The sequence below is a fragment of the Brassica napus genome, chromosome C4 (assembly GCF_020379485.1).
Source record: "Brassica napus cultivar Da-Ae chromosome C4, Da-Ae, whole genome shotgun sequence".
Lineage (NCBI taxonomy): Eukaryota > Viridiplantae > Streptophyta > Magnoliopsida > Brassicales > Brassicaceae > Brassica > Brassica napus.
In genome coordinates, this window is record NC_063447.1 from 61,430,668 (window position 1) to 61,450,851 (window position 20,184).

At 32.2% G+C, this 20,184-nt stretch overlaps 3 protein-coding genes across 9 annotated transcripts; 1 reads left to right on the plus strand and 2 right to left on the minus strand.

Annotated features, from left to right (window-relative positions):
- Positions 1 to 980: 980 nt before the first annotated feature.
- On the minus strand, positions 981 to 1,926 carry LOC106394513 (60S ribosomal protein L38). Its single transcript, XM_013835074.3, has 3 exons — positions 1,798 to 1,926; positions 1,410 to 1,593; positions 981 to 1,141 (listed from the first exon to the last, which is right to left on the minus strand). Exons 1-3 carry the CDS (start codon positions 1,798 to 1,800, stop codon positions 1,119 to 1,121), a joined length of 210 nt encoding a protein of 69 aa, XP_013690528.1. The 5' UTR covers positions 1,801 to 1,926; the 3' UTR covers positions 981 to 1,118.
- Positions 1,927 to 7,349: 5,423 nt separating this feature from the next.
- LOC125585707 (probable peroxidase 26) lies at positions 7,350 to 11,489 on the plus strand. The gene is made up of 4 exons (XM_048755262.1): positions 7,350 to 9,750; positions 9,838 to 10,017; positions 10,098 to 10,257; positions 10,867 to 11,489. The coding sequence occupies exons 1-4, from the start codon at positions 9,505 to 9,507 to the stop codon at positions 11,286 to 11,288; spliced, it is 1,008 nt and encodes a 335-aa protein (XP_048611219.1). The 5' UTR covers positions 7,350 to 9,504; the 3' UTR covers positions 11,289 to 11,489.
- On the minus strand, positions 11,363 to 15,483 carry LOC106391839 (rab GTPase-activating protein 22). Of its 7 annotated transcripts, none has more exons than XM_048755261.1 (12): positions 15,326 to 15,483; positions 14,964 to 15,096; positions 14,755 to 14,853; positions 14,245 to 14,348; positions 13,497 to 14,173; positions 13,289 to 13,411; positions 13,117 to 13,205; positions 12,836 to 13,036; positions 12,285 to 12,764; positions 12,141 to 12,224; positions 11,784 to 12,065; positions 11,363 to 11,658 (listed from the first exon to the last, which is right to left on the minus strand). In XM_048755261.1, exons 2-11 carry the CDS (start codon positions 15,084 to 15,086, stop codon positions 11,910 to 11,912), a joined length of 2,136 nt encoding a protein of 711 aa, XP_048611218.1. In that variant the 5' UTR covers positions 15,087 to 15,096; positions 15,326 to 15,483; the 3' UTR covers positions 11,363 to 11,658; positions 11,784 to 11,909. The 7 variants fall into 7 exon arrangements, with proteins under 7 accessions (XP_048611218.1, XP_013688018.2, XP_013688017.2 ...); XM_013832564.3 differs by having other exon boundaries at positions 11,784 to 12,071; XM_013832563.3 differs by having other exon boundaries at positions 14,949 to 15,096.
- Positions 15,484 to 20,184: the final 4,701 nt, after the last annotated feature.

The following is a 20,184-nucleotide window of genomic DNA, read 5'->3' on the forward strand; positions in this document are numbered from 1 at the left end:
GGTAAAATTCTTATCAACTAGCTGACTTTTTCAATCTTAGATATTGTATATACTGTCGATTATAAAATGTCATAATTTTAGAAAGTAGTCGGCAGCATTATCTTATTATAAAATATTGGTCATCATAAAGTAGATAATATCTAGATTTTGGTATGTTATATTTTTTTCATTTTGTTATGTCCGGTATCTTCTGTTCCTTGTTGTCATATACATTTCCAGCAACGATATTCCATCTTATTAACTAAAGAATGATATGAATATCAAGATTTTGGTATGTATATTTTTTTCATTTTGTTATGTCCGGTATCTTCTGTTCCTTGTTGTCATATACATTTCCAGCAACGATGTTCCTTCTAAACTAACTAATGGAAAACATATCTTTCAACTATCTGAGGGGAAATGCGAGACGAGACAATTTAAGATTAAAAATGAACAATCTTTTATTTGTTATTTAGACCATATTAACAACACAAAGTAATCATTTTTATAAGGAAAAATAATCAAGTAAGATTTGTGTCTATCTTGTTGAAAATGAGCCACTTACGTAGGACATGATTTGCATCGTTTACCCATTTTTCTAATAAATAATTGACCAAGTGGCTTTGCATTTAAATATTTAACACATTTTGTTTGACAACTCATAAGGTTCAATTTCAAATCATACCTTCAACCAAGCTACTAAATCTGCTTGGCTTAATGGAATCAGTACAATGTAGTTCCAAACTTGACTCTCTGAATTTCTGATTAACCTTAACTGGCTTGTTCGGGTAAAAAACTAGCCCAAAAGGCCAACAAGTATCCAAAAAAAGCCTGGGCCTGATTGACAGATTGTTCTACAGCCCATTTAACACTTCCAAGGAATAATAATATTGCAAATATAATCATTCTATATGTTTATGTTTTTTTTTTTTTGTCAAACTTCTATATGTTTATGTTGACTTTGATGATTAAACAAGAGACTGTGTAAAATTTTGAATCCAGAGCGAGAACATAATCTGATATTGAAAAACTGAACCAATCCACAAAAAGTCTAGGCATAACTGAACGACACAAAACTTAGAAGAGGAAAAATATAGAATGGCACAAAGATTCATCAATCACCAAAGGCTTCTTCATCTTCAAAGGTCTTGCACGCTCAAACCTGAAAACGTGCAACAGAGTTGAGAACTAATAAACAACAAACATGTAACGTGTCTATATAATAATCAAGATGTCTTCATAATAACAAGCAAAAGCTGTTAGACCACTCACGCATCGTAATTCAATTTTACTAGATTACTATGTATGAGACCAAACAGATGTTATAAGCTATAGCTAGACTTAGACTTAGGTGTAACAAAATGATTCAAAGTGTGACACAGTTTCGAGTAGTCTAGAACGATAGGTTTTAATAAAGATTATAAACGAACCTGGAGGAAGAGACTGCTTAAGCTTGTCGGCTTTCTCCTGGTCAAAGACGCAGAGAGTGTAGAGGTACTTTGAGCATCTCACCTTGAACTTGACAATGTCTTTGCTTCTCTTGATCTTCACGGATCGAGCATCTTTCCTTCTTGCTGTCAGAAGGAAGTCCTTAATCTCGTGGATTTGCTTAGGCTACACACATTTAACAACCATAATCATCAATCAAATCCACAGGATAATCATCAAAACAAAGTTCTCTATAAACCTACAAGTTTAACTAGATCCTAATCAAAGCAACAAACAATTAACTGAGCTAAATACGAAACAAGAACCGACATTTCAAGCTACAGAGACATTACACTGAGATTGCAATGGACAATAAAACATGCAACGTACCATTGTCGGATCTGTTGTTTAGAGCTAAGCCGCAAGAACACCGTCGCCAAATGTAAAGAGACTCTTTTAAAGAACCCTAGACTCTTATATAATAAAATACCAGATCTACCCTCTAGCCCATGTATCAAACTGTATTAACCTCTGGGCTCTGGCGCATGTACCTCACTGTTTTCGCATTGGGCTTTAGCCCAGTTATATATTTTTCTTTTCCACAGCTTAAGCCCAGTTATATATCTGAAAGTTTCTCATATTATCAAATTTTGGCAATTATATATACTACATACTTTGCCTATTCAAATAATGTTGTATTTAATATCTATATTACTTCTATGTTATAAGAGTATAAATAGAAATTGAATTTTTTTTCGTCATAGAAATTGAATTAGAAATGAGTAAAACTTACAATTTATTTTTGTACTATCTAGAATATGTATGGGGATGGTAAACAAATGCAAAATTAATAAAGAATTTGTTACTCTGTAGTTATTATCCAAAGTATCTTTTCTTACATATTTAGGTTATTAAGTAAATATATTATTAATCTCCACATCACATATTTCTTTGTTATATATATTATTTATTTCATATTTATATGTTATTTATATCTTATTTAATATTTTGTTATATTTTTTAATGATTCTAATCTTTTTTTTACAATTTTAAAGTAAAGCTAATTTAAATACTCATTGCTTTAAATAAGACAACTTAAAAAAAACTATATGTGTTAAATACACTGAAAATGTTAAATATAATATTAAATATAATATTATTTGTCTATAAATTTTTAATGCTAAATATAATATAAAATATCAATATATAAATAATTAATTTTACTTTTTGTTATATTATATATATTTTTATTTTTATATAATATTTGAAAAATTAGGATGAAATATTTCGAAAGATTGTTTTTGTTTTAACATCATTATTTATATTTAGTATATATTTTAGGATGTAAATTCGGATTGATTATTTTGGTTTTTGGTTTGATTTGAATAATAATGTTAGGAACCTGATAAAATTTGAGTTCATTTCGGTTTTCGGTTCCTATTTTTGGATAATTTTGAATAATTCGTATAAAATCACCTTTTGGATTTTGTTTTATACAATATCGAAAAACTCGGATAAATTTAAATATTTCGATTATTTTTTTCCTGGGAAACTACGAAAATTTTAAATATCTCGAATATAAGTATTAGTGTTAGAATATTTGATAATTTTAGAAATAAAGCTAATTAATATTTTTAAGGTGTATAAATTGTATTTAAGATATTCAGGTATCCATTCAGTTTTCAGTTTAGATTCAATTTGGTTTAGGATTTTCTGTTTCAGCGAGATATGAGTTGTTAAGGTATTTGTTAACACAGATTTAGTTTTTTTTTTTTTTTTAATGTTATTTCAGTTCGGTTTTCGTTCTCAATTTATATGCCAAAACTTAATTCTTTTTGTACAATTTGTCTTGTATTTGATAATTAACTGATTTAGTCGTATTCTAAAAGCACAATTTTTATTATATTAAATTCCAATTTAAAAGAAGTAAAGATTTGTGAATTATAATATTATGTGTTTTCAAATAAGAGGTATCTACTATATGTATATATGTGTACAATGTATATGTTTGTAAATTCTACCGAGATAGATTTTAATCTTGGGCGGATAGCCTAGCACGCAGTGTCAGGATTCAACCGTCTTTCGTCGTTCACATGGATCAATATCTCCCGGTTTGGTTTACAGAGTCTGTATGAGTCTGTAAAGTTGATGACAAAAAAAAAAGATTTTAATCTTGGGCTTTGATTGATTGTGCTTATTTTTGACAAATGTAATTTCAAATAGTTATAATTACTTACTTGTTCATTATATATATAATATACTATATAAATAGAAACGATTTTACATTAATAATATTATATGTATATGTTATAGTAGATAATGACTTGTAAATAAATATAACAAAGTCTTCAAAATAAAAAATTATAAAAGAAGAGTTCTTATATATATATATCTATATATATATATATATTGTGTTGTTATCTGAAAATAATATTTTTCAATTATAAATGTTTAAATTAAAATATAAAATAATATATAATTAAATATTAACTAAGTAAAAACATTTGTATAAAGATATTTTCTATAATATTTCTAATCTGTGAGTGTATTTAAAATTTCAATACAATAATAAGTATATAAATTTTATGAATTTTTTTGTCATATATAAACAATTTAATGTTTGATTCAAACTTTTTGACAACATAAATAATAACCTATCATGCTGATTTTTGAATTAATAAGACATAAATTAATAAATATTCGTCTTTAAAATATTTCGGCATGTGAGGAAAGAACACGTAGTTATGATAGTATATCTTAACCAAAATATAGTTGCAGACAGTGTTTTGAAACCCGATCTGGACCCACGGTTGAACCAGTAAACCCGATGGCCCAGAAAAAAATCCAATTTTGGTTTTGTGAAAAACTCAATATTTAAAAACCCGCAAAAAACCCGCAAAAACCCAGTAAAACCCGAAACCTGATACCGGTTGAACCACCGGTTGAACCACCGGTTGAACCACCGGTTGAACCACCGGTTGAACCAATAAATAACTTTTACTTTTTTAAAGTTTTTAATTATGTTTTATATTCTAAATTTCCAATTAAGAAATTAGGTGCTGACAAAAAAAAAATTAAGTTTTCTCTTTTCAGTTTGATTTTGTGTCTTTTTAGATTTTGATGAAGATTTCACTATGTCATTTGAAGGAAATGAAGTGAACAATGGTAGAGAGAATCAAAATTAGTTGATGTGATTTGGTGTTAGTTTATTTATGTTATTGACAATTTATTACAACGATCTTTTACTTTTGGTTTATTTAGTATTTGAAGTTTAATTTATTATTCACATTAGACATTTAAATATTTGTAAATTTTATGTTTTGATTTTTTTTTACATTTCATAACTATTACCTTGTTAGAGAAAATTTTAAATTGTAAACTATTTTTTGATATTTTGTATGTGAGTATGATGTGATATACAGAATTTTTTTAAATATGTTATACGATAATTTTTTTAATATATTTGTATCATATATGTGGTGGAGTTATTGAGAAGTGTTTTTGGATATCAATATTATTAGTATCATATATGTTCTACTGGTTAAAATATTATTATATAGATATTTGTTTGCTAATATATATGTCGTCGGACAAAAAAGAAAAAAAAAGTCAAATAGCATATGCTTTCTCTAAGCATGAAACTAAACGACGTGCATTTGATCAAGAGACTCAACGCTTGAAACATGATAAAGTTTATAGGGAGGTAGAGCAGTCCTAATTTTAGAACATATTATATACTACATGAGTTGTTGGTTTCCGTTTACCAAACATATAACATATAACCGGCTATCAAAACAATAAAACAATATGAGGAGTGAGTCTCTTAATGGCGATATATAAGGGAATATTAAATCATCTCAATCTTGCAAGAACAAATACAGCATTAGCAATGTAGAAGATGGAAACGCTAAGAAGCTTTTCGGAAGTGGCCAAAACGATTACGTTTGCTCTACTGTGTCCCATTTGTCTGTCACATTGTATAAGAGATGAATTAGCCAGTTGCTAACACAACACAAAGAGGAAAACAACAGGACCAATTCATAATATGCATTTTGGGGGAAAGTGAGTAATCATACAACGTGATGGAAGGTACCTTTTGTTGTTGAAAATCTGTGAAGGAGGTACCTTTTGTTGTTGAAAATCTTCAGTACCCGAAGTGTTAGAAAAGTCATCGAGTGTATTTGTTTGCATAATCATAGCTTTGTGTTAAAGACCATTGACACTGAAGCACTGCAATATGGAACAAGTGCGAGTAAAATTCATATCAAATAACAATGAGTTTATCAACAAAAGAGAAAATTGTACATACAATAAAGTCTATGTTTCAAAGAAAGAACAATTTTATTTTTAAGCAGAAAATACATACACAAAGAAAGAGAATTACCATGGAGAATAAAAGATGCAAAAGGACCTGCGCAGAAGATCTTCTCCTCAGGGCCGGGTCAGATTAACAGGCAGAAGCACCAATGTGATGGAAGCCTTTCAAGTTATCAAGACTCAAATACGAATAAACTGAGCCAAATCCCATACATACAGATAAAATGGTTAAAGGTTTGCTTCCTTAAAAGACTTGAGTCAAAAAGGTATGCATGCAGTACTAACGTTGCTTCAACATAACAATTTGGGAAGGAAAAGAACCTATTGAATGTGAAGCCATTGTGGAAATATAAAAAGCTTACACTTTGAGATCTTTAAAGAAGGGTAAAGATACCAATTCCCTGAGAATAAAGCAGAGTAATTGAAAGCAAAATGGAATAAGTACGAAACGAACCCATTACGCAAGAAGAAACACAGCGACTGGAATCATAAAATGAAACAAATTAGGATTCTTAGCAAAATCAAATATAGGGTTGTCAAGCAAAAATTAATTCGAGCTAAGAAGTATATACCCAGTCGCCGGCTTTCCTAGTATCATCAATCTTCTCCATCTCGTTTGGGAGCCTTGATTGATTTCAATCTTCTCCATCTCGATTGGGAGCCTTGATTGATTCGCCTTCTCTCTTAGCACGAGAATCAGCAGCGACCATGACACCTTAGAAAAAAAAAGCGAGTGTGGTTGTTCCTCTTTTCGCAGGCTTCACCATCTGTACAACTTCTTTCTAAAACCCATCAAACTGAAACCCAAAAATTAAAAAAAATTCAACCACCCACATGCTTAGCGGATAAACACAAAAGATCTCATCAAAGAATAAAACCCACATATGTTGTTTGGGGAAGATCAGAGGAGGGCACAACAGAAAAAACCATCAAGCATATTGTTTCTAGACCCAAAGCCAATCGTAGGCATGGATGTCTCGAAACCAATTAAATCAAGCTTCATCTTTTAACCATATAAAATCTTTGAAATCCCACAATTGAAAGTGATATAAAATCATAAGCGTCGCGGATCAAAACTGGACCCGGCCGTGGATAGCTTCACTGGTGACGTTGCTCAGCGACGTATGTCAGCCGACTATATATGGAGGTAGTGGAAGAGAGAAGTTATGGTGCGCACTGATTCAAGACGACAGCTGATTTTGATCCGTTTCGATTTGAGGCCATGGCTTCTATGGGTACAGAAAGAACCAAAATTTTATGAGGATTAAAGAACATATTCTCTACAAAAGGATTCATATAAGAGGAATAACGAAAGGAGGTGAAATGATAGCGTGGCTCAGGAGTAAAGAACTGGATTGAATGATTGAGAGTAATAACTCAAAGAAACGGCTATTTGCAGAATCGGTAACGACGATGGTAAAGTGGAAGATGCGAGTTGGGCTGATTTAATTGGGACTACTACGAATTATAGAAGCTCAGAATGAATAGTCTCGGGAAAATCATGCCTCGACTAAAGCAGGTATGACATGGAAAAATAGAGCATTCTTATTGGATTAATTAATTTGAGGATGTGGTAGTCTCACCATTGAGTATATGCTGCTTTTAGTATTGTGATGATATATATATATATATATATATATATAATCTTTCATTTTCGTTTTTACTATTTGCATACCCAAATTTTTACTTGAGGTCGCTTATGTTTCTCTTTGGAAGAGAAACAAGATTAACTACAAAAATTCATTAGGATTTAGGATCATTACTTACTAAATAAATTATTCCACAGGAAGAAACGTTAACGTTAACTAAAGTAAGAGTATCTAAAGACTTATTCCATTTTTCACTCTAAATTTATAAAGTTGCTTATGAGAAAAGAAAAAAAAAAGTTTTTTATTAACCTACTTCAGAATTAAAAATAGAATTTCTGCAAAAATGTAGTAGTCATACGATTTATTCTAATTTTACTAATTATTCCAGATGGAATATTGTTGAAGTAAATTCCAATCAACTCTATTTTGGAGATACTCTAAGTTATAGATAAAAAAAAGAAATAATACATAAATTTTTCTCTAAAATATTACAGCTACAAAAAATGTTCAGATGTGGTCCAATTCTTCTAGACCATGAAGTATAATGCTCAAGAAATCCAATGAACTGCAAAAGAAAATCAGAAATGCTAGTGATACTCGCGAAATGTTAACTTAAAATAAGAGAAAATAAATAAATTAAAACTGCTGCTAAAATAAAAGGAAAAAAAAAATAAAATTAAACCTTTAGTCCACTGTGTATAAAAGAAAAGAAAAGTATAATAAGTTAATTTGGATGAAAGCATATGTAGTACAATTAGGTTTGACAAATATGTCATATGTATAAGAAAAAGGTCGCAATCCATATAAAAAAAAATCAAATTGTGTGTTGCGTACATAGATTTAAAGGGAACAAACATTATGTATTGTTATTATTGTATATCTTTCACGTTCGAGTGTAAAATGATTAAATTAAATATGTTTACTTTTTCTTTTTGTAAAAACGAAAACAAATATGAATTGATTGTGTCCATTCACAAATGGACTGTAAAAAGAAAAACCATAACTATAGATGACTATACTAATTACTACATATCATGAATTTGAATCAGAAAAAGTTTTCATCATAATCGTTTTTATTTCACAGAACATTGACAAACAGACCGTACTGTGATAACAGCATTACAAGAAAAGGGGTCAAGTTTCAAACGAAAAGCTTTTGGCTAATGTCACCACGAAAAGTATCCTATCGACATGACAACATGATCAGTCCTTGTTTTTTTAGTCACCACTTATATATTAATTCCTTTCTTTAAGATCATATATATACATGTTTGAAACAGTATTCTACATAATAAATAAGAACACACGAGAAATGGGATCTCATATTTCTGCATGGGAAATCAAACAACGCGCACAATCCGAGTTAAGATCACATGATAACACGTTGCTTCACTATCTGATGACCATAACGTAAAATTTATACAAGTGTAGTATACACACACTTGATTAATATTTTAAGGTATCACACATACAATTTTATGTAGTTTTAAGGAAATAGGAGTAAGTTTCAAAAGAAAAAGAAAAAGAAAAAGAAAAAGAAAGAGTACATATTTTAAAAATCCAAAACTCCAGTCGTGTTAGGAGGGTCTTCTTATTTTCTCTTTTGACCTTTGCTTCTTACATGCATGTCACATAAAATCTTCATACACAAACCATCAACTCTTAAAACCTCAATCAAAGTTTTAACCCAACCGATCTGATAATTTCCCGGCCTTTTAGTATCCTAATAATTTTGGCATACCATTTGTTATTTCATCTTAATTTGCGCATATGTATAAATATCATAGAAAGAGATGTTTTGGTACATAGATATCAAAACGTAGACTATCTTTATGTGATAATTTCATATTTTTATCATAAGTAATTTTCATGCAAATTATTTCTCCACAAATATTCAAAACGTCGGCATAGAAATTAAATGGGGTAGACGACATTACGGGCTGGCAACTTACCTTGCACGGTACTTAACACAAACTCAACAAAGATCCGATTATTATGCTTGCAAAACTTGTTGCTTAATTAATTTTTAAATATCATTTAGTAAATAAAGCTGTCTCAATTCCTAGTCAGAGATGGCACCTTCACAATCTATATATCAAACTTCCTTGTATATATAAACCCCTCACTAGTACTCAACATCACACCTATTTTGTCTTCTCCATAACACTCAACAGCCTTCACCGCGAGATAAATGGCTATGATTAAGCTCATCCTCTCGGTGCTGGTGTTAGGAGCCATCAGCCTCTTCCCGGGAACGGCTGAGGCGTCCGTGATGGGGCCGACCATGCAGAAACTGACATGGCATTACTACAAAGTTTATAACACTTGCGAGAATGCTGAGAACTTTGTGAGGCATCAAGTTGAGAAGCTTTACAGGAATGATACAACCATTGCTCCTAAGCTCCTTCGTCTCCTCTACTCAGATTGCTTTGTCACCGTACGTTTTTCTTCTCTTTTATTCTTGTCTTATACCATTTAAAGATTTGACAAATGAATGTTTATGTGTGTGACACTGTAATGATAGGGATGCGATGCATCGGTTCTTCTAGAAGGTCCAAACTCAGAGAGAAAGGCACCGCAAAACACAGGACTTGGAGCGTTCGTGATCATAGACAAAATCAAGAAAGTGTTGGAACAAAGATGTCCTGGTGTTGTCTCTTGCGCTGACATTCTTAACCTCGCAACTCGAGATGCTGTTCATATGGTTACATCTTACTTCCATTTCAATCTCTCTTTCTATATATACTGACCAGCTGACATGTATGGGGAAATGGTTTCCTACAGGCAGGTGCACCATCTTATCCTGTGTTCACAGGCAGGAGAGATGGCTTGACGTCTGATAAGCAAACCGTGGACCTACCATCACCGTCCATCTCATGGGATGCATCCATGGCTTACTTCAAATCCAGAGGCTTGAATGTTCTTGACATGGCTACACTTTTAGGTCAGTAGTTGCCTTTTCAGTCATTTCAATTAAGGTTTGTTTGTATATAGAGTAAAGGAGACCTAATCAGTTTGTTGTACAATAACAACTCTATAAATTAATAATATTGAAGCTATTTTTTATTAATTATAGAGTTTCTAATTTATAAAAAATTCCTTTTTCATAAAATAAGAAAATAGTTTGTTTTGTTGTATATACAACAATCCAATTTTATAAAATCAAATTTTATATTATTTTTCTTATATTATTTAGTTTATATGAAATGTTTCATAAATTTTAAATGTGAAAGTTGATTTTCTAAATTTCTATTATGAATATAAAAATAATTTCACTATAAATATAAAATAAACAATATAATATTTTTTTGTACTTATATAAAATGTATATATAAATTACTAATTATGATTTTAGTGAGATCATTTATTTAAATAAAATTATCTAAAATTTATTATCTTATCATTTTAATGATTTGCCATATTTTGAACTTGCTTAATTCATAAACGAAGAAAATTATTAATTTGTCAAATTTTAATTCATAGAGTTTTTACTTTTTACTATAGTTTTGGTTTAGTTCGAATCGGTTTAACTGAATTAAACCTCCTAAACCAGGATCACATTCAATGGGGAGAACACACTGCAGCCACATCGTCGACCGTCTCTACAACTTCAACAAGACAGGTAAACCAAGTCCCACTATGAACAAGTCTTTCCTCTCCGAGATGGCAAATAAATGTCCACCAAGAACGAAGAAAGGCCAGACCGATCCGCTAGTGTACCTAAACCCGGACTCAGGCTCAAACCACAGCTTCACAAGCTCGTTCTACTCCAGGGTTCTATCAAACAAATCTGTTCTCGAAGTAGATCAACAACTGCTTTACAACGATGACACCAAGCAAATCTCTGAGGAGTTCTCAGAGAGTTTTGAGGATTTTAGGAAATCATTTGCTCTTTCAATGAGCAAGATGGGGTCTATAAATGTGTTAACTAAGAATGAAGGCGAGATACGAAGAGATTGCAGGCGTAGAAACTAAACACAAATCTCTCTCCCTCTCTGATCTTTGTGATTGCAAGAAGAATAGTACAAACAGGTAACAACATGAAAGAAAAGATTGAAAAGATCATGTTTCAGATATATAGATTTTTGTTGTTATTTATTACATTGTGATTCTCTATAGCTGAAAGAAGATATGATTCTTGTTGTGTGACTTTCTAATAAGTATAAAATTTTCTGATATTCACATTAAGTATAAAGGTTTTGCAATCAAAACTGTTCTTGCAAAATAAGATTTTTTATTTGTCTAACCTCTTGGTTATGAGTCTTAAGACTCTCAGTTTGTCTAATACCAAGCGATTCAATGTCACAAGCTTCTCAGTCTCTTGCTAGTTCCTTCCTCCTACCTTCTATTACATACACAACAAAAGCAGAGGCTTTAGTGGCCATTAAAATTTTGTATAGCTTCTGTAAGATTGTCTGCAAACACTTCTGCACGAACATATTCTCAAGATGAAAATAGAAAATGGGTTACCTCCAAAGCACTAATCTTCAAACAGAAACCCCTTCTTTGGAACTCGCTATCAAAGATGACCTGCTTGTGTAAGCTTCTTCTTCCTTTTTGTTTAATCTTTATTATACTATAGTAAGTAGAATCTGACTAGTCACCATTCTGAGTGGCAGAAGTATGATGTAAACTTTGTGTTTGCCTCTGGCTTTGAGTCTCTTCCAGCTTCTTGCTCTCCATATGAGTTTGATGCTGGATTTGAACCTGGTCTTGATTCTGAGACTGAGTGTGGCTCTTGGTCTTGATTACCTGACTCTAACAAACGCCAAACAGTTAAATAGAATAATACAGAACCATAAAGTTACTTAGTTAAGCATAACTAACCTTGTACACGTATCTCCTGCGAAGTTTAATGGCTGTGCGTATGCATCTTCTCACGCTAAACACAAGAACCTTATCATTGAAAATCTGCAACATATCTTCTGAATCAGTATGCATCTCATCAACTGATGAAATAAACTTTCTAACCTGTATCATGTCATCAATGGAGCGAGTCTCTTTCATGATCTTATGCCGATTCATAATCAAAATCGCCGCCACGCAAAAGACAGGAAGAGCATCATCCCCTTTCCTGATGGAAGAGACTACACAAGGGGCATGTGTTGTTGTTGTTCTATCGTTCCTTGACCAGAGACTTCTTGTCAAACCACAGAAGTGATATGCGGAGGACGATGATGACTTCATCCCACTCTCCTCAGAGAGTGGACCAGTGGTCTTTGGCAAGGGACCGCTCTTCGGCAGCAAACCGCTCATAGACAACAAACCGCTGCTCTTTGAAATTGGCCCGCTCTTTGAAGTTGCTGGTGGCTCCCTCTTTATACTATCATATATAGTTTCTTCACTCACCTCAGCTTTGGATTTACTTGGAAGCTGAATCACCAGAGGCTCCAAGCAATCATTCTCCAGAGTTTCAGCAACAGATTCGTCATAATCAGCTGCCCACATCATCTACATCCAAAGGCAAAACGGTTAGGACAATGTCGCTAGAGATAGAGAGACTAAACAGAAGAACCACAAACCTCCCACATTCTGAGAGCTTCATTGAAAGACAACTCTCGCCGGAACAGGACTAAAAGCATACGGAAGGCAAAGTGAAGACTCTCAGCACCAATACGCGTCAAGTGAGAGAATATATCTTTATCTGTGAGTTGCAGTATGTGCCACAGTGATTGCAACTGATCCATCACTCCTGTTGGTCCCTCCATTTGGAAATTCGCTCGCTGCACAAATAATAACATAGCAAAAGCATAAGTCCATAGTTCAAACAAAGGCCAAAAAGAAAAAAAAACATTGGTTTTACCGTTCTTCTTATGAGCATTTCAAAGCACCAAAAGGCATCAGCGTTGTCTTCAAAAAGAACCACGAAAGGAGAGACTAAATCACTCATTCCTATCAACAGAGTTGTAATCACAGAGTTAGTATCCTAAACCAATGTAACTCTCTCATGTTTCAATTTAAGAGATATATTGAACCTTGGCAATAACCAGTTGCAGGATCAACCCAAGCATAAACGGCAAGTATATCCGACATTCTTCCTAGATTCCCTGGATCCTCGTAGAACTCAAGGTGGCCATCCGTCCTCACCACATCAACAACTGAGGAAACGAGAACGTTAAACTATGAAAAGATACAAGCTCGGACAGAAAAAAAAAAGGAAGAAGATCTCTGCAAGTTCTCTACCTATTCGATGCAACGTCCAAAGCCATTCAGACACTCCTTCTTCTGTGACATTCCCAACACGAGAGGGAGACTCCTTCACTGATGCCACATCTGATATTCTCAATCCATCAACAGAATCCGGACGCACCTCTTCTATCTCTGAAGTGGATCTTTGTTGTTCTCTAACTAAGTCAGCATTAGCAGTTCTTAGCTCCCTGTGCAATGAAGCATCCTTGTCTGGAGTAGAAACCTCTATCTGATCTAAACTATTCCTCCCAAACAAATCTGTAACCGGCAGCGAGGGGAAGTCAAAGTAACCGTCAGGGGAAGGAAAGCCATACGGACTAGAAGCAGATACGAAAGAGGAAGTGTTGTACACTACGCTCTCGGGACTCTCTCTTCCGCTTGCTAAATCAACAGACTCACTAGAACTCCCCCTTCTGTGTACATGAGATGTATCAGCACCACCATTATTACTACTCCAATCACTGTGATGACTCTCTGCATTAGCATTATCATTATTATCGTCTACAGAAGCTTCTTCTCTGTTTTCATCTGTAGTAGCAACCTTTACTGCCTCATCTCTATAAGATTTCCGCATATCCATGACTTTAGACCCCACAACATAGGCAAGCGAACCAGTTCCCACGCTTGAATGCATCGTCTGGCATTGCTTGAGCAAGTCATTGTACCGTTTCCTATATGAACATTCAAACAACACTTAATCTCTCACACTCTAAGCGGTGATACAACACTATACAGTCTTCACCTTCGAGCAGCCCTGAGTTGGTTACGGTGCTCAGAGGTGCTGCTCAGCGAATAACAGCCAAGTAGAAACTCCCAAACCTCAGCTCTAATAGACGGATCAATTCCCTAATAATGAAACAACCTCAAACATCAGAGCAGTCAACGTTCAAAAAATCGCTAGGCGGCAATTAGGCGTATTACATTGGTTTTTTTTTTTTTTTTGAATGAATGTAAAATTTATTCAACCAAAACTTCTGTTACATCAGGTGAATCTGTTTTTTATTTGCATTTATAATCAAATAAACTTCAAAACAAACTTCCACAACTTTTCTATTACATTGGATTATTAGATTATATGGGCGTCTAGACCAATTTTTTTTTAACACCTATACCAATTTTTCTATTAAATCATTTTGTTTAGATCCGATTTGCCGTCTAAGCGGGCGTCTAGACCGATTTTCAGAACAATGAGAGCAGTGTATCGAAAGAACAATCAAATCTCTTCAGCAAAAAAAAAAAAAGGAAAGCATACCCCTAAAATGATTAACTTGAGTGCCTTTTGGAAACCAGAAACTCTTCCTTCACTATCAAAAGACGCTTGCCACTTCTCTGGCTTAAGCATTTTGCCGATCTGTGCACCATTACAAAGCCCTCAATGTGATTGTACATAACATTATTTAAAGAGAAGATGATGATGATAAAAAAAAAAAAAAGAGAGAGCTTTACAGTGATAATAACAACCTGAATGTGTGATTGAGAGAGACAAGGCTCGCTCAAATCTCGAACCAAAGATCCAACTTTCTGCAAACTCACCACTCCTGCTTTCCCACAGCTCCATTGCTTCCCCTCTCCACCAGAACACATTACAACTCCTCTGCAAACCCAAAACCAATCAGATCAGATCTCTCTCTACTTGTGATCAGATTTCACATTTTCAGGAATCCAGATTTATCGAAATTAACAAACTTTCGTTCGTATCAAATACGATTGAATTGAATTGCCTCTTTCGTTAACAATCTAAGCTGTTAAAAACTGAGACTTTACATACATTTCTTGCTGAGACGCATACGTTTGATGCAGAGAGAGAGAGATGAGAGGAGAACCTGAAGGGGGTCAATGGTCATGGAGGATGATCTTCTCCGATCTCCATTTTTTCATGGGTGACGTAAAGTTTGTTCCTTTTTTTTTTCTCTTCTTCTTCTTCTCGTCTCTCTGAATTTTTTATTTATTTATTATACTTCCTTTTATTTAGGCTTTATTACTTTTTTTTAGCAGGGCTTAATTACTAAAAGGCGAAGAATTTAATAAACAATGATCTTAAAAATAAACCAAAGTGTACAAAATAATTATTATTGCCTTATATAGGACCGATCGAGAAGTTGGTGGCATACAGTATCTCTCATGCAATTAGTTGAGATCATTACCATTGATATTAAGTCCATGTTTAAGATGAATCAGATCTTGAGTGTTTGCAACGTGATTAGATTGTGATTACAGTATATAAGACGAATATTATTATAACGATATTTAAGTTTGGAGTTTTCTTTTTAGTACTCTTTTGAGAAAATACAATTTGGGCCTTCCGGATCCTTGTTGGGTTTCCATGATTTTTAAGTATTGGACGCTGGATAGATATATAACATGGTTTTTAAGATGAGGTTATTAACGAAATATAATGACATGTCTCTTAACTTTTAACTAAAAAAAAATTAAGAACCGACTCTTAAATCTCTTATATTTCGTTAAGAACTCTATTTTAAGAATCTCTAATAATCATGTTATATGCTCTTAGATGTATGTATTTCACCGTGGGTTTTGTTTAGGAGACTTGATTACACACAGGCACAAATGAAAACTTACTGTAATTAAGTGATTGGGTCTAAAGTCTAAACTCTAAACAGTTAGAGCACAGTTTCTCACACATAGTTTCTAGACTAGTTTTTACAGGTATTTTAATAGCACTAAGTGATATAATTAATTTCATTTTTGCAAGTATAATTGAACCAATATTCCAAAGCTTTTATATGGAGAAACGAGTCTGACTTTTTTTATTTTTTGAAAACGAAACGATCTGACTTTTTTACAATCTCTCTCCTACTTATTATTTTATTTTCTTTTCTTTTCTTTTTGCTGAGAGATTGTTTTTATTGTTCACCACTAATAATTTTTTTATAGTCACACACTTGTTTTACCCCTTGTTTTAGAGTATTGAACTGCAATCTAACTGTTCTATAGTTTTTGGCAAAAAAAAAAACTGTTATATAGTCACAATTGCTATTTTATTTGATAAAGTAACATAATGGTTCCTTTGATTAGTTGGTAAATAACAAGTTAAAGTCTTGCTGCTAGACGAGCAACTAATTAAGATTATAACCATTATATTGCTACGTACTGCTCCAATAAGTCTTTTGTTTTCTAACAACCAGTGTGAAGATTTAAAGTACAATAACATTATGTTATCAGTAAATAGTAATTTCTAGACAGAAGAAAAGAATGATTGGCTAATTCATCTGATATTTTAAAGCGACCAGCTCACATCTTTAACATTACTTGCAAACACACAGTAACATTTGAATTCTTCTTCTTTGCGACCTATAAGAACTTTATAGTTTGGTTGGCCAAAACAAAAGAACGTTTAATATATTATGCTACTTGTTGAAATTAAAGTTGTTTAATCTAAAACTTACTTTGCGAATGCCTAGTGGATTAAATATGTTAATCAGTAATTACGCATTAGATTCATGTATTCCAGATGTATCTAGTCATCTAGTGCAGTTCTATAGTTTTTACTTTTTTCATCTTATATAATAATTTAGAAATAGGCTGCTGGAAATAAAGATAAATATTTTAGCATCACGTCATCGTCATATATACTTATGATACTGAAAAGAACACAAAATATCAAATACAACAAATAAGGAGACATACAAAGACGTGCAAGATATAGTCATAGCTGTATATCGTTGAAGATTCCACGCTTTAAAGAATCTTGAAACACAAATTCGCATCTCGATCGAATGAAGAATCTAACTGGAACGGTCATAATTCTCTGCATGATATCAAGCTTTTGTCATCTTTACAACATACGGAGAATAATATATGTAAGAGGAGAGGTTGTAAAAGTCATTAATTCTTCATATCAGCATGAGAAGAATAAATTATGCTTAACACATATATTAACATGCAATAATGGTTCAAGGCCAAGCAAATCATATAAAGAGGGCTCAATACTTGGATCTTTGTGTTCACTTAAAACCAAAATAAGATTAAGAAAATGATAATTTATTCTTATAAGTTAGGGATTAACAAGTGGGTAACGTGTTCATCAATAGCTTTCCACATTTGATTGGATGTGAGCGCTGTTCGGAAACTCGCTAGGCGCTGCACATACGCTTAGGTTGGGCATAGCGAATTGTGAAAAAATCAGAGATTAATCGGGGATTAGTTTTGTGTGTTATTGTTATATATATAATTATATGTATACGTTTACCAATTATTTAGCGTTGCCTAGCGGTTTGTGTACCTAAATTTCAGTGACATAACTTGGGTTCGAGTGAGGATGATGTTTTTTTTTGCTGTTTTTTTACTTTTTTTCTTTAATGAACATAAATTACTAAAATGTTCCTGTCTTCTTCCTCTCGCCTGTCGAACCAGAAACCCTAAGTGCCGCGTTCTACCTCTGTTATTCCTCTATTTTCAACCGTTTTCAATGATTTTTGACCTGATTATGCCAGATTTTTGCCGAATCACAAGATTATGACCCTACAATTTCTAAAAAAGATATTTTTTTGCTAAGGAACCGAGTTTTTAAGCGAATTGGACCAAATCGCCATGGCTCCTTACTGAATAGCGTTTAAACGCCGATTAAACGGGCAAGGCGGCCGCGTTTTAGAATAAGGGATGTGAGTATCTGTGGCACCTCTGTTTGTCATAGCTAAAAAGATTGCTAATAAATTAATATATTCTTTTTTAAATAAATTAATTAAATTAATAATCTCTAATCATATTGGCTAAAACATTTTATCTTTTTACATTTCTATTTGTGTATGTGATTGTTTTTATAAGTTATTTGCAATTTTTGTGATTCCATTGTAATGTTTGTTATGTTTATTAATCAATAATAAGGTTTGTTTTCTGAAACATATATTAACACTGTGTAAAATAAAGCGACCATAGTTTCTGAAAAAAAAAATATTATTGGCCTTGATTCAAAACGCAACATTTTATTGCATACGCAAGCACAAAAACTTATATTTTTATTATAGAAAGCGACCAACTTACAGCTTTGACTTTACTTACAAAAACACAGTAACATTTGAACTCTCCTCCCTTTAGAATTTGTGTGTTGGTTGATAAAAAAATATATTATTGGCCTTGATTAAATTAGAATTGTATAATCCTTTGTGATGCCTAGTGGATTAAATATATTCATCATTATAATTACATACCAGATTCGTGTATCAAGATGTTTTGGTCGTCTAGTGCAGTTCTATAGGCTGGTGTCATTTTATATAAGATATTTTATTCTCACGTACGTCATATATACATAATTAAAAGATTGAAAAGAACATAAAATATCAAATACAACAAACAGGAGACAAGCAAAGTCGTGCAAGATATAAAAACATAGCGGTAAATTGTTGATTCCACGCTTAAAGAATATTGAAATATACAATAGAAATCCTGAAAAGAATCTAACGGAAACAGTCATGATTCTCCGCATAATATCAATTATCAAGCTTTCGTCATCTTTATAATATACATAGAATATAATATGTAAGAGGAGAAATAGTCATTCGTGACGTCATCATAATAATAAAAAGTGCTTAAAACACATATATTAACATGCAATAATGGTTTAAGATTAAAAAAATGATAATTTATTTTTGATTAGGGATTAACAAATGGGTAATGTGTTCATCAATAGCTTTCCACATTGGATGAGATGTGAATACATGTGCCACCTCGATTTGTCATTGCTATAAAGACTGGTAATAAATTAATATATTCATCTCTAATCATGAGGGCTAATACATCATAGCTTTTTACATTTTAATACTCTTTCCATTTCAAATTAAATGATATAGTAGAAAATTTATGGTTTTTCAAAATATAAGATGTTCTGATGTTTTAAGATTAACTTCAATTTTATTGGAAATTGTTCAACCAATTAAATTTTACAGTTTTTTTTTATAATTGGTTGAATAATTTTAAAATTATATTCTTAAGTGATTTTTAGAGAAAAATAAATTTTTCAATCTTTGTGCACTAAACTAAAACATCATATATTATGAAATGGAGATAGTTTTTTTTTTCATTTTTAAAACATATATTAGTGAACTACACTTGAAAAGCGGATATTTTGTGATAATTTTTACATTTCTATTTATATGTGATTTTTTTTATAAGTTATTGCTGCAATTTTGTGATTATATATTTGTTATATATCTATTTATCAATAGTAAAATTTGTTTGGTGAAACATACAGTAGCACTAATATAACTAAGTGATGTTAGCTAAGTAATAAAAAGTAAAATTTGGAGTAATTGGTAAATTCGTCGATTTTGATTTGATCTCTGCTGTAAACTAAATTTCCGTTTATATGGTTGCATTAAAAACTAAAATACTTATTTGTATTAAATTTTTTAGAGATTACCCAAATATCCATAGTTATCAACCAAAAAGTACACCAAAAATATGATATGATACCTTTTTTTTTTGTGCACCTCATATGATATAATACCTAACCTTTCGAATTTGAACCGAACAAAATCAGCTAAACCAAACTGAACCAAAAATTTTGGTTTTCGGTTCATTTTTTATCTTAAATTTCGTTTACTTCGGAAGCTTTTGAAAATATTTTAGTCTTTTTGTGCGGTTCGATTTTTGATTATTTTGTTTTCGGAAAAATAAACTATCTAAAACAACCGAACCAAATTAACCAAACCAACTAACAAAGTTA